The 13754-nt window shown below is 46.6% G+C and overlaps 2 protein-coding genes across 4 annotated transcripts in view; one reads left to right on the plus strand and one right to left on the minus strand.

The window, feature by feature from the left end:
- PAK6 (p21 (RAC1) activated kinase 6) overlaps positions 1-6338 on the plus strand; it is a gene marked incomplete at both ends in the record, with an annotated part of 36087 nt that extends 29749 nt beyond the window's left edge. For 2 of the 3 annotated variants that reach the window (XM_082283640.1, XM_082283638.1), the window contains 5 exons: positions 175-308; positions 3007-3133; positions 3321-3446; positions 4123-4257; positions 6171-6338. In XM_082283640.1, the coding sequence (XP_082139766.1) occupies positions 175-308; positions 3007-3133; positions 3321-3446; positions 4123-4257; positions 6171-6338 (690 nt within the window). The remainder of the gene's footprint in view (positions 1-174; positions 309-3006; positions 3134-3320; positions 3447-4122; positions 4258-6170) is intronic. The other variant, XM_082283639.1, reaches the window with a different exon arrangement.
- Positions 6339-12092: 5754 nt separating this feature from the next.
- The window catches only part of PLCB2 (phospholipase C beta 2), a 36322-nt gene continuing 34660 nt past the window's right edge, over positions 12093-13754 (minus strand). Inside the window, exons 31-32 of the mRNA XM_082284178.1 lie at positions 13269-13355; positions 12093-13055 (exon numbers count right to left, since the gene is read on the minus strand). Of these exons, the coding sequence (XP_082140304.1) occupies positions 12783-13055; positions 13269-13355 (360 nt within the window). The 3' untranslated portion in view covers positions 12093-12782. The remainder of the gene's footprint in view (positions 13056-13268; positions 13356-13754) is intronic.

Consider the following 13754-nt stretch of genomic DNA (forward strand, 5'->3'; position numbering starts at 1 on the left):
GAAGAGCAGGATCATCTTCCTCTTGGTAGCATTATGCTTGTACCAAGAACAGTATTACTGGGGGGATGGAGGCTCTGTGCTATGCTCACAGGGCTGTGTGCGCTCACTGGGTTGGAGAAGATGAAGTGTGGTGAGTGACTTTGTGGTGGTCACTTGTCCACTGTGGTTTTACAGGTGGTGATAATGAGGGACTATCAACACGTCAACGTTGTGGAGATGTACAAGAGCTACCTTGTGGGAGAGGAGCTCTGGGTGCTGATGGAGTTCCTTCAGGGAGGAGCCCTCACAGACATCGTGTCTCAGATCAGGTACAAAGCAAAATCCCAGACATCAACATGGGAGAGCAAGAGCGGCAGAGTGGGGATTTCTGGGACAAATAGTTTCCCTCAGAGATCTTGTGTTTGCAGTGCCCTGAAACTACTGCTGTTTATAACTGTTATCCATTTAAAATATGTGATAATACTTCTGATGTAGAAGGGACTAATTTAAAGTACCGATCCCTTTAGATACCCACTAGTCATCTCCCTGATGACCTTCCCTGTAAAACACAGTAGTCATAAAAAGTGTTGTTTACTATATCTGTTGAATCCTGGCCAGGATGTTCACTGAATAAGTATAAAGAGCAGGCAGAAATAGTTTTCAGTGGTGGAACTTTAGCCACAAATTCAACCTCACTAACTCCTCTGGAGAAGTGCAGCAGAGCCTTGAGATCTGGACTCCTTCCCAAATTTCATTGCCTAAAGATAGCAACTACTAGACGCTCTCCTAAATTTGTTTCCTTATCTACACTGCTTCATATTCAATAGTACCCAAAGCATTTCTGTAGGGCAAAGAAGTTGTTCTCAGATGGCCTCTGCTCCATCTCACAAGGTGTTCTGATGATGCAGTTATGGTGATCATGTCTTACCCATGACTCTGGAACACCCTCCTCCTGCTTCAGAGCAGTCCTGCGAGGCTGGAAACTGAGGCAGGGAATGCCAGTGGAAAGACTGACCAAGAAAGTCTGTAGCATGAAAGTTTCTTTTTGGAAGATTCAGGATTTTAATTGGATTACAATTAGGCAGTATTGCTAGCACTGATTGTATTCAGGTTTTTTTAAATCATAGTATACCTTTAGTTCACATACGTGCTTGGCTTAGGTGCTGTGGTGGGTTTAAGGCATGTATCTTACTCGTTTGGTGGATTTAAGGCATGTAGCTTACTCTGTTGGGTTCTGTGTTTTGGAAGCACACCTGTGATAATTTTGAGAGACATAAAGAGCCACATTATCCTCTGTAGCCTCCACAACCCCACCTGGAAGGAGTGTCCTGGAGACACTTACCTGGGGCAGGCCTGTCCAGAATTGAGTTCAGAGGCATCTCAGGGTCTGCAAGCTAACATTTAATCCTGAGGAGTGCTCAGTTACAGCTGACAGGGCCAGTGAAACTCTTGTAGCTCTTGGCTGGAACTGAATTACAGATAAAAAGTGATGAAGAGGTTTATGAAGGGTCTGTGTGTTTATATCCACCAGTGAGACCTCAGCCTAGTTTTGTTTTAAGAAGCTTCCTTTGAACCTGTTAATGAATGCTTGTTTTTCCACATGATGGAAGCAGGATCTGTTATAACCATAACATTTATCAGAAGTAAGCTGCAAACCTTTATCAGTTTTTCCCAGGGAGGAAAGTACCATCATTGCTGTCATTAAACTTTTGCTGAGGGGGATAAGTGATTTACATCTCCAGGAGCAAGGTAATCCTTCAGTAATCTGTTTTACACTATGCAGTCACTTGACTGAAACCAAATTCCATATGTGACAGGGTAAAAATGCACCTCTTGTGATCTTCTGGAACCACAGGGCTCTCAGGTGGATCAGCTCAGGCACTATGAAATGAAAAGTACTGCTCCTAAAAACATTGGCTTCTGTGCTGGGAAGTCCCACAGGTAGCCTTTGTCCCTCTCCCTTTTCAGGTTAAATCATAAAGGCAGAAGTAGCCCCCTGCTACCCTTCAGATTTAGTTGCCGTGAGTGTGGCACAGTGCAGCTACAACCTGTAGCTGTCCTGGTTTGGAAGAGTAAGGTGTGGGATGCCAAATAAGCAGCACGAGTGTAGATTTCTCAGCTGATCGTGTAGAAATGATTATGGGTTTAGAAGGTGCTGGTTCACTGCACAGCTCTGCCTTCTGAGTGTTCTCTTCTCCTTAGGCTCACTTGCAGACCCAAATTTGAGGATGTTTCATTTCTCTGTCCTCAGCTGAGGGTTGTTCAGAACTACTGCTAGAATGAGGCTGAGAATCCACAGTACTCAAATTGGGTACTTCAACTATTCTTTGAAATAATTCACTCCTAGGATTTTTCAGTGTAAACATGCAGAGCTGTCACTGTCCCCAGGTACAGGAGAGAATTTTGATTTCTACCATTTTTCACTTGATTGTGAAGGTTTTTGTATTGGTATTCTAAACAGCAAGAGCTTCTAAAGAGGAGGTTCTTGGGGCTCATATTCCATGTGCTAACAGAGTGGTAGAAATCAGAAGTGTCTTCCCTGCTTGTAGCTTGTGCTACCTTTAGTTAGGTGTGAGTGTACCCCAAGTGTCTGCAGGAAAGGCCTAAAGGATCCCTATATTCACGCTCAAATGATATGTTTGGATGTTTTGTGGATACAGTTGCACAATAAGCCTTGTGAATAATGGCTTTACTATATTTGCTTTAAAAAAAGCTGTCTCACCAGTTACTGCAGCACCTTGGCATCAAGCAGCACTGCTGCCTGTCAGAACTGCTTGAAACAGCATCTTGCAGAATGAATTTAGGTACAGAATTTAAAGTGCAATTTCTCTGCATTAAACCTATGAAAACTTAAAATTGTCAACCTTAAAGTCAAAAATGTTTTCTGCAGTAACAGATACAGAAAAATGGTAAAGGTGAGATGGTAATTGTCATAGGGAACCAAAGTGTCTGTGCTTTAACCTCTGTGTGCCCCTGTCAAGGAGCACTGTTCTCTGCACAGTTTAAGTCCCCTGCCTCTAATTGCAGGCTGAACGAGGAGCAGATTGCCACAGTGTGTGAGTCAGTGCTGCAGGCTCTGTCCTATCTCCACTCTCAGGGGGTCATTCACCGAGACATCAAGAGCGACTCCATTCTTCTGACGTTGGATGGCAGGGTGTGTTTCCTCAGACAAATTGTTTCCTGTCTTCTGCTGCTGCAGCCTCCGTCTCTTATTTCCTTTCTGTTCCCAATCCCTTGTTTTCCCCTCGTCCTCTTACTCTCTTTGTCATCTTTGTCTTGGTGTTTCCCTCTGTGTTGTTTAAGGCTTATTTTTAAGGTTGGTTGCTTTTCTCTTTGTACAGGTCAAACTGTCTGATTTTGGCTTCTGTGCTCAGATCAGTAAAGATGTACCTAAAAGAAAATCCTTGGTAGGTACTCCTTATTGGATGGCTCCAGAAGTTATTGCAAGGATACCATACACCACTGAGGTAAGGGACCGCCTCCCTAATAGCAGGAGAGGAGCAAGTAATGGTCTGAAGTGTCACAGGAAAATAACTATTGGCTTTTCTAGGAAGTCTCTAGATTCTATTTAAAATATAAACCTGACTATGACTATGGCTTTGATGGTGATGACATCAATATTTCCTAAATCAGTAGAAAACCAGATTGTTCTGCTTCCAGGAACAAGGCATCAACTTATTCTATTCTTACACCTAAAGCTTGGCCTAGACTTGTACCTGCTGTGGACAGATGTGGGCAAGGAGCAGCCTGTGACATGATAGGGATCAGTAAATCGATTCCATAAAGGAAGCAGGGGAAGTTGTGAGCTCTGAGGGGCTCCCCTCAGGGAAAGCAGACATGGGAGCTCTGGAATTCTGGGCAGGTGGCAGCAGACTGACTAGTTTTGTTTACCAACCAACCAGGTGTGGTACAAGCAGTTACTTGCACACCTTTACATGTTGTAACACCAGCATGGCTCAGTCCTGGGTGCAAAATTGACTTAGTTATACTCCTGTAAGGAGCCCCAAGAGCATTAAGGGCATCAGTGTTGGACTCCCTTGGTACCATTTGTCATGGATGGGGCGTTGGGATCTTTGTGAAAGCGGCAAAACAAGGACCTGCTGCTCTGGAGTGTGTGTATTGATGTGACATTATCTCCCACAGGTGGATATCTGGTCCCTGGGGATCATGGTGATAGAGATGGTAGATGGAGAACCCCCCTACTTCAGTGATTCTCCAGTCCAGGCAATGAAGAGACTCCGTGACAGCCCTCCTCCCAAACTGAAAAACTTCCACAGGGTGAGCATGCTGCCAAACACTTGTAAGCCTGATGATTACCATAGGCAAGCATCCATATCAGCTGTTCCCAGTGCAGCTGGCTGTGGAAATGGTCTTGCTAGGACTTGTTTCTTGGGGAACAGCTTTCGCCCTGGGGTCTTGGTGGCTGCTTTGGGAAACAGCCCCGGCCGTGAGGGCAGCTGGGCATAAATGGAGAGTGCAGGTCAGAGCTGCTTCAGGTGGACCCAGCAGTTCCCAGCTTGCTGATGTCAACAGAGTAGCTTATCTTCCAGGGAAGGGAACAGGAGGATTCCTGCTCTTGGGAGTTTCCAGCTGCATGGCCTTCAGGACTACAAAGGGTTAGGAGAGCAGGAGAGCTCAGGACAGACGGGAACTTGTGGAGACACTGCAGCAGCTCAGAAGATGAGCTTGGCTTCATGGTTTCTTAGGAGAAAGTAGCAGTGACATAAGAAATAGAGTGATCACTTTTCAGTGCCCTCTTAAAGCAGTCCTCCTTTCATTCCATGCCCAGCCTCTGAGATCAAACAGCTTCTGCAGCATCCTGAGCTACCCAGCCTTTCCAATTAATCAGAGCATCTGCAGCTGCTAAAACTGAATTATTTAAGAGAGTAGACTGCTGAACTAACAGCACACACTCCAACATCAACAGCTGTTCTTTCTTTTCTGCCTTTGCAACACTAATTAAAATTTCACGGTCACATTGTGGACCTGGTGCTTGCCCTCCTTGGGCAGTGTAAAATCATCCTGGAATGGGTCACACCTTGCTTGTTGACATGGCCCTGCTACAGGCTCTGACAGCCAGAGCTGGTTATGGTCTTGCTCTACTCCACTTTGTACTGGGAAGCAAACTGGCTTCCAGCAGACCTCTGATTTATAGGCCGGTGTGCATCCTCACCAGTGTCCTGCTGGAGTGCAGCTTCAGCTGTGGATCCAGCCTTCTGTTCTGGTGCCAATTCATGGCTCACTGTGGTCAGTGACTGCAATACTGGGGGCAGCAGGTTAAAGGGATGCCACCTAGGATAATCCCTGCTGGGTTGCTAAAGTATAGGCAGATTTATTGACAGGGATACAGGCTGGATCCTGGCACTCATCCTGAGCTGTGCGGTGCCTTCTCCAGCAATCCCAAGCAAAGTCATCCAAAGCGCTCCTAAGATGAGCAATAGCTCTGTGTGAACAGTATTTCAGGATCTACTAAGTGAACCAGAGCTGAGAAAATGCCCCCAGTCTAAACTGAATGTAATTATCAGCATAAATATATGCCAAGTTCATTTTTTTATTCCATTTTAACAATGCAGAAGATGAAACCAGCCAGAGATGTGCAGGGTCTTGAAGTGGTGCTTGGGGGCTGGTGTCTCTCAGGCTTTTACATCTCTTCCAAAGGACAAACCTGTGAGGTCATTCAGCTTTTTGGTACTTATTCTGCAGCTTCTTCATCTTCTTGTACCATTAGCATGAGGGTTTTTCAGGCTCTTGGAACCTGTTGGAGAATCCTACTTAACTACCTTTCCATAATCTGTGACCAGTAAAAGAATGGATTGATGCCCCCTTCCTACCCAAGTGATGTACCCAGGTAGCAGGAATCCTGCTGAATTTTTGAGCTGAAATCCAGAAAAGTTTAAGAAACAAAATGGCAAGCAGGAGTAACCCAAATGGAAGGACGTGGCAGGCAGTCTTATCTCAATTGGCTGTATCCCATTCAAAAGAAAACAACCTAAGTGTTGTGCCTACTAGTGACAGAGAGTTAATTCCATAGCATAAAAAGCACGTGACCTGTGTCACATTAATGGGCAAACAGGGACATAGATTGGGAATGTGCAGGATGCTTTTAACCACACCCAATTTGGCAGCCTGGTGTTCCATGAGTTGTGCCTGGTCCCTTTGTGGGGTTGACTTGGTTGGTTGCTTTTTCACAGACCTCACCAGTTCTGAGAGACTTCTTGGAAAGGATGTTGACACGGGATCCATTGGAAAGAGCAACAGCACAAGAACTTCTGGATCACCCCTTTTTGCTCCAGACAGGACTTCCAGAGTGCTTGGTTCCCCTTATCCAACAGTACAGGAAGCGCACTTCCACCTGCTGAATTTATATGAGGGGAAACTGTAGGGAAAAGGAATGGTTATAAAAAAAAATACAGAAAAAATTAAGAGCCCAGGCAGTCTTAACCTGTGAATGGTGCTTGGAAGTTGCCAGTGATTGTTTTGGAGGACGAATGTGAATCCTGTCTGTGCATCCTCAGCCTTCTGTGGCTTCTCCTTTGCTGAAGACAATCAATACAGACTAGATCTAAGTGAGACCAAGTCTGTCTCAAGGATAAAGCGGGTATTCCATGGCTTGGGGATCACTGCTGCCGAAGGATGGCATTCGAAAGTGGAGTCTGAAGCTGTGTATCTGAATGTCTGTGAGTTTCTGCACACCCTGGCTACTGACTACTGAGCTGGAACGATATTTCCCACTTAGAAATGTGATCTTTGTTTCCTTCATTGTACACTGGAGCTGTGAGCTGACTCACTTTGGGGCACAGACCCCTTTAAACTCTCAATGCACAAAGACGTGACTTTTTTTTTTCTCTGAGACCTTTTCACAGATGATTTTAATTTCCTTTGGTTAAACGTGAACCTAGAAACCTGCACACACTTCCTTAGGGAGCAGATGTGATATGTGTATATTTGTTTCTAAGTGGCTCTCTTGCATCAACATGCTTCTCTTTTGCTGCAGAATATGTATGGTTTAGTGGTCAATCTTGAATCCATTTCATGACTTTAAACTTTTGGAGGGGGAAACCCTTGGATACGGGCCTCAAAGCGGACTCTATGAAGACCAGGTGCTCTTGCCACCAAAATCTTATGGTTGAAAAATTCACCATTTGCAACACGTTGTGTACTGGTTGGAATGTGAACAGCGTGTTCCTGTGGCTGGTTTCCAGGCACCTTGCTTTCCCAGTCCTTTCTCCCAGGAGAGGCTGAGAAGAGCTGCCCTGGGGCAGTTATTGGGTAGCATTTTGGGAATGCTGTAGGAGACCGAATGGAAAAGTTTGAGCTGTCCTGCATATCCCAGGATTGATTTTTGTGTTTGTGTGCTGCTGTCTGGCTATTGGTCTGCCCTTCCCCATCATCCCTTTACATCTGGAAGGTTTCTGGTTGTCTAAACAGCTCTTTCAGTTATTTTAACATAGTTTTTAGGTATTTTGTATGCTGCACTCTCTGGTCGGTGAGATCCTCAAGGTAATTGGACTCTAGTTTGGGGTTAACATTGTACAGTGATGGTGTGTGTTGTTGTGAGGTCTCAAGAATATATTCCTACATGTGGAACTGGGATCTTGTTTTGAAACTCCAGATACCAAGATATTGGACTTTAAGTTATTCTCAGGACAGTCTTGCTGTCTCAGAAACTGACCTCAGAACTGCGTTTTCTTCAGAAGATGTTCATAATCTTTGTCCTCTGCTATTTGCTCCAGCTACAGATCCTGCTTCAAAATTGAAGCCACAGTTGATTACTTGAAGTAATTTGGGATGGAATTCATCTGCACTGCTGCTAGCCATCAAAGGGTGGGCACCCAGTCTGCAGAGCATGTAGGTTGGCTCTGTAGCCCATGGGGAGAGGAACACCCCTGGGGGAACAACTCTGGAGGTGGTTCATCCCCTTGGCTCAGACACCTGCTGAAGGATGAAATCACTCTCTCTCACCCGTGGCAGGTAGAGAAGTGGTAGGGGTTTTCTGTAGACTGGATGTCTAAGTTTGGGGTTGATGGAGTTGGTTGAAATTAATTCATTAAGCTCCTCCTTAGCTGCACTGGAAAATTTTTGATGTAAAATGTTTCTGTATTCCAGATATATTGCTTTTTTTAACACAAAAAAAAGCAGGGCTTGGAAAAGATTTATAATTTGAAACAAACAGTCCTGCTCGTCTGTAGTTGTGAATCCTTTGCACTTGTGTTTTAAATTAAAGTAGTTCTTGATTTATTCATAAGCCTGTTACAGTGCTGAGATGCTTAGAAATGTGTCTGTAGTTCAGAGATGGGAGTGTGAACCTTGGAGTCTGCTCTAATGTCCCTGTTCTGTGGCTATGTGGCTTCTAAAACAAGAGGAGACTGGGGCAGGAGCCTGGATCCCTAGTCCTGAAACAAAGGTTTCTTGGACACAGGGGTGATGGGTTTAGCATTTAACACCATTTTATACTTTAGCCCAAATCTGACTAAACACAGTGAGGGAAGGCCCTGGAAAAACTGCATTCAAGTATCTTATAAAATTTTAAAATCTTATTACCATATTTGTGAGGAATGCAAAAAGGCTCTATCTTCCTGCCCAGGGTAGAATTAAATTCCTGCTTCTTACGTTTCTCTCTTTGCAGTTCATGCACGGCACAGCACCAATTAACTGCTCCATTACTTAGATGAGTGTGGAATCAAACCTAAATCCTAAGATAAACCTAGATTAGCTGAAAGATTGAAGTTCCGTCTCCAGGGCCGACAGCTCCTTCCTCAGGAACCAGGCAGCCAGGCAGCAGAATGAGGACACAGAGCAGGCTTGGAATTTGCATTGCAGTAGTGTTCAGGTTGGGATTTTGTGTATGCTAAGTGAGATCTGACTGTACAACAAGGTGTAGCCTCTTCTCTGACAAGCTCAGAGCCTACTCAGTGGGTAATTATGCTCAGAGATGCTGTTTTCTCTGAGTATCTTTCCTTTTCTACAAGGGTGGAGTCGTGTCTCAGGGTTTGCTGCTGTTCTGTGTCATGTTTCCCCTGAATCCTTCCCTTTTATTTTCCTTCCTGTCAGCTTTGCTGGTATGGAGCCTTTTCCTTGCTGCCATAGCCCTGGCAGTCAGCATCCAGGAGGCCTTTGAAGATGGCACATGGTATTTATATGAACGATTTGCTGAATCAGATGGGGAGTCTGCCAGTGCTGTCATGTTCCAATTGCACTGGTTTATCTATAATGGTGCCTGTCTTCCTCCAGTGGGCTTCTGATGCTGGATGCAGCAGCTTATTATCCCGTTTATTTTGGAACAGGACAAATCTTTGGCCAGAGGCCCCTGTTTTTTAACCAGTGGCAACAGAAGGATCCTGGCTCAAATGAGGCTCCTGAATAGTTGCATTTGATGAGACAAACCCCACCCTTCCCCTGCACACTGGGGAGAGCTTCTGGCTGTGCCCTGGGTCTGGGGGATAAATGGGGATAACAAGAAGTAATCTTGGAGGATCTTGACACGTGGGGTACATGTGGGTCAGGGAGAGTGTCTCTAAAATGGAATAGTTAATGTGCAGCAATTCCTTCTCTGAGTGCATTAGGCACATCAGCACTGTATTACAGAGGTAGAAAGGATTTGGGGTCATTCTGGTACAGTGCCTCCTGTTTGTGTCCCTTGCTGGGGCTGGAGTCCTCCTCTGCTTCAGACATCCCCCATCCCCATTATCTAATTTTTAATTACATAGTACAAAGGTTGGCCTCACTTAAATATTTTGGGCCCGAGAATGAGATCTAGAATATGCCACTTAAAAGATGGAAATGTGGAAAGGATCAGAGATTGTACCTAAATCTGCTGCTGTTCAGTGTCTGAGCAGATGTTATTGTCCCAATTGCCATTGGAGTTGTGCGTGTAACTGCCTGGTGAGAGGCCTGTCTCATTGCCCAGTACCACATCGCCCTGTGCTCGGCAGGTAAGCGAGAACACAGGCAGGGCTGCAGATGATGGAACCCTCAAGGATGTCTGAGTCCTGTGGGCAGGAATAGTCCTGGAAAATCAGATGGCCCCTCTCCTCTGGGAGTCCGTGAGTAACCAAACCCTGGTGTGACTGAGTTTTGCTGCTGGAGGGATGGTGGGGTTCAAGGTGTGCTCGGGAACTTTTGCAGTAACATTTGGTTTAATGCTTTTATTTAGTTTTGTCCATTTCCCATCTTGCAGAACTTTCCCCCATTTTGTGCAGACAGGGCAGTGTCAGAGGCACCACAGGCATGTGTGGGCTCAGAGGCACAGAGGGGCTTCACCCTGGGGAGAAAGTGGGTGATGCGGAGTGTGGTCTGTGCTTCATGGGAGCCCTGGCTTTGCTTATAGTGGTGCTTCCATCATGTGCACTCTGAAAAGTACATTTAGAAGGTGTTTTTTAGCCCCACAGTGCAATCTGTGTAAAAGATTGCACCTCTTTTCCATGAAATTTGGCATCAAGCCCCTCTTCCAGTGTTGGGTTCAATAACAGAAGGGTTGCAGAGCAGAAACTGTTGGGGTTGTAAGGGCACAAGTTGTCATGGTGGGTTTCCTTAGTCAGGTTTCAAACATCAGAGGACATTAATGCCACAAACCCCAAGTGCTGAAGTTCCGCTTTCTTAGCCCTGTGTCATAGTCCAGCTGAGCTCTGGTTGATTTGGAAATGCCCATGCCTCAGGGAGCCCCCTGCAGAGCATTTTGCTCTGGTGCTGTGTCAGCCCTTTGGCTTCTGGATTTGTGCTGTTCAGAGCTCTAGGGACACTGATGCTCTTCTTGGGGAAGGGGCTGAGGGGCTCAGCTTAGGCAGAGCAAGGGGTTCTGCTGGCTCTCAGATGGCTCCCAGGGGAGCAGTTGCTGCAAGGCAGGAATTAGAGGTCTCTAGGCTGGAAAGAGAAGCTGTTTGGGAATTGTGGCAGGCTGGAGGGAAGGAGTCTGTAGTGGGTGTTATCCAGTGTCACAGCTTGTGCCAGTGCTGTTGGTAGGAGCAGCCTGTGAGAATGAACCTGGCCAACCTGACTTGGAGTGTTTGTCCTGGTGTGTGGCATGTGGAGGGACAGAGTGGGTCCTGTCTGTCACTGCCACTGTCCCTGTGCAACATGATCTTCAGGTTGTGGCACTGGGGGAAGGAAAACTCCTGAGAACCCCAGCCCTGCTGTTGTGTCCTGGCTTTCCATGCGTGTCTGACTCAGGTTTATTCTGAGATTCATTTCCAGAGAGGGTTTGAGGGAAAAACCCAACCCTTGGAGCTTCAGCAGTGTGTAGAGAGGGGCCACCCCGTGCCCACCTTCTGGTCTGATACTGGCAGCTGGGTTCCCTCCAGGGAGAGATGGGACATATTTTCCTTTAAAATAATCTCTAAAAAGCTCCTCTGGAGGGGTTTGTGGCCAAAGCTGGTGACACACTGGTGTAGGATGCAGGGCTCAGTGCCTCTGTGCTCTGGTATGGAACTGCCAGCGTTGCCTCTGGATTTAAATCTCCAACTGCTCCCTGGCTGCAGTTGGACCTTGCTGGGATGTTTGTCCTCTGGTGAGGAAGGGCCTCAAATACCACAGCGAGATAGAGACAAGTGCACAGACAAGCACGAAGGGCTGTGGACTCACAGACAGTCACACACACAGGGACAAACACCCAGTAACCTGGACACACAGAGAACAGATACAGAGCCACACCCACACAGGGACACACACATGCACCTAGCCACACAGACCCACAGATACTGGGACAGAAATATGGACAGACACGTGGGATCACACACACCTGGATACAGAGACACAGACATGGACACAGAGATGCATGGATACCAAGACAGACATGCACACACACTCAGGCACAGAGGAATACATGTGGACACAACACAGCTGGGTTGATGGACACAGACAGACACAATCCCACATGTGACATACACACACACATAGACATACACATCCATACCTGGACATATGAACACAGGGGCACAAATGAACAGAGGGACACACAGGGACATGGATACACCTGGACACCGCCACACACCCCTACACTGTCACAAACATGGGCAAACACACAGACACACACACACACTAACTGCAGCTAAGTAACAAGTTACCCAGTTGTTTAAGAAGAGCAATTTTTAATTTTTTTTAGAAAATAAATAGCTCAGAAATGTACAATCCATAATTCCAGTACTCTGGTGACACCACAGGGGCGATGTACACTCGTGTTGGGTGTTCAGACTAGGCTTGGAACATGCTGTCTCATACCTGCTTGAGCTGGAGTTTGGTTTGTTTTATAGCAGCATTTGGAATTGTTTATTAATGGAGCTTCAGGTGTAACTGTTATCCTGTAGCACACACAGCCCAGTCTCGTTTGCTGTGATTGAGCCCACTTTCCATCCCCACCCCCCCTGTGGTGTCCCTTTGTAGAACTGTTTAAGGGGTTTTGGTTGGTTTGTTTATTGCTGTTTCAATGAACTGTGTGCAAGATGTTAGGAGGAGCTGGACTGATGTGAAGAGATGCATGTGAGGAATGATGAGGGAACTGACTCTAAAAACCAGTCTGAATGCAAAGTAAATATTCCTGTAGCTGCTGCTGTGCTGCCAACAGCAAGCTGGTCTGCAGGTACAGGCCCTTTCCCACTGCTGAAATACCTCAGAGCTCAGGCTGGGGAAGACAGAGAGGGGAGTACTCTGAAGGGTGAGCTCTCCAGACTAGTTCCAGCTCTCTGGGATAATGTAATACATTCCTGAAGGATTTCAGGAGCTCCCTAGAATAGAACAGGAGAGTAGTAGTTTGTGAAGCTGGTTGTTACTTCACCATATACCTTCTTGCAATGAACAAGTAAGGAAGGGACTCAGAATATGCTCTCTTCTATCTCTACACCCATTCCAGCTCCCAAGGGCTCAGTCATTGCCAATGTAAGCCTGGACACCTCTGCCACTGGGATGTTTGCTTCCAGTTGGTCTGTAGAGCCTTGTTCTCCCTCAGGAATGCTCTGACCTGTTTTCCTCCCAGTCTGTGACTCTCCAGGAAAGCTGGCTTTGGTGTAGTTCTTCACCATCTCCTGAACCTCCATGTTCAGAGCTCTCAACTTCTCCTCGTATTCCACCTGTACCTGCTGCTGGAGCTGCAAATGGAGAATTGTGTCATTCCCACACACTGGAGCCAAGCAGAGAGCCCAAGAGCTCTGGGATGAGCTGTTGGTGCTTCTGGGCTCTGTGTGGGCCCCTCATCCACTTTCTCACCCCCTGGGAGTGGGTGGGCTGAGGGTGGCAATAAAGATTGGGGGTTTGGACTTGCTGTGCCAAGGAACAGCCCTGACCCGAAACGTTGTCCTTACCTGGCTTTCTCTCTCCTTGATGGACTGGAGACTTGCTGCCTGCTTCTCCTCCAGTTTCTGCTGGAACCTGCCAGTCTTCTCTGTCACCTTCAAAAAGAATAAATTAACCCCCCTCAGGTTCCAGTTTTATAAGCAAGGGCTTAGGAGAGCCTGAGCTCAGCCCAGCAGGGCAGGCCTGGAGCAGCAGCCACACCCCACCCTGGATTCAGAGACACCATGACAGCCTGGCAAGTGAGCACACATGGACATGTGGGACATAGGGATATGGACACAGACATACAGGGACACACAAAGATGTACACAGATAGGCAGATGTGCATAAGGACAGACACCTGGACACACACGGGCACAGGGATACAAGTACTCACATAAAGCCACTTGGGTACAGGCATACATGGACACCGACCCAGACAGCTGGCTGTAGACACACACGGACAGACAGTCACGAGGACACTGAAGGAGACGGACCCAGACACAAAAGGACAC

Source organism: Coloeus monedula (genome assembly GCF_965178545.1).
Source record: "Coloeus monedula genome assembly, chromosome: 6".
NCBI lineage: Eukaryota > Metazoa > Chordata > Aves > Passeriformes > Corvidae > Coloeus > Coloeus monedula.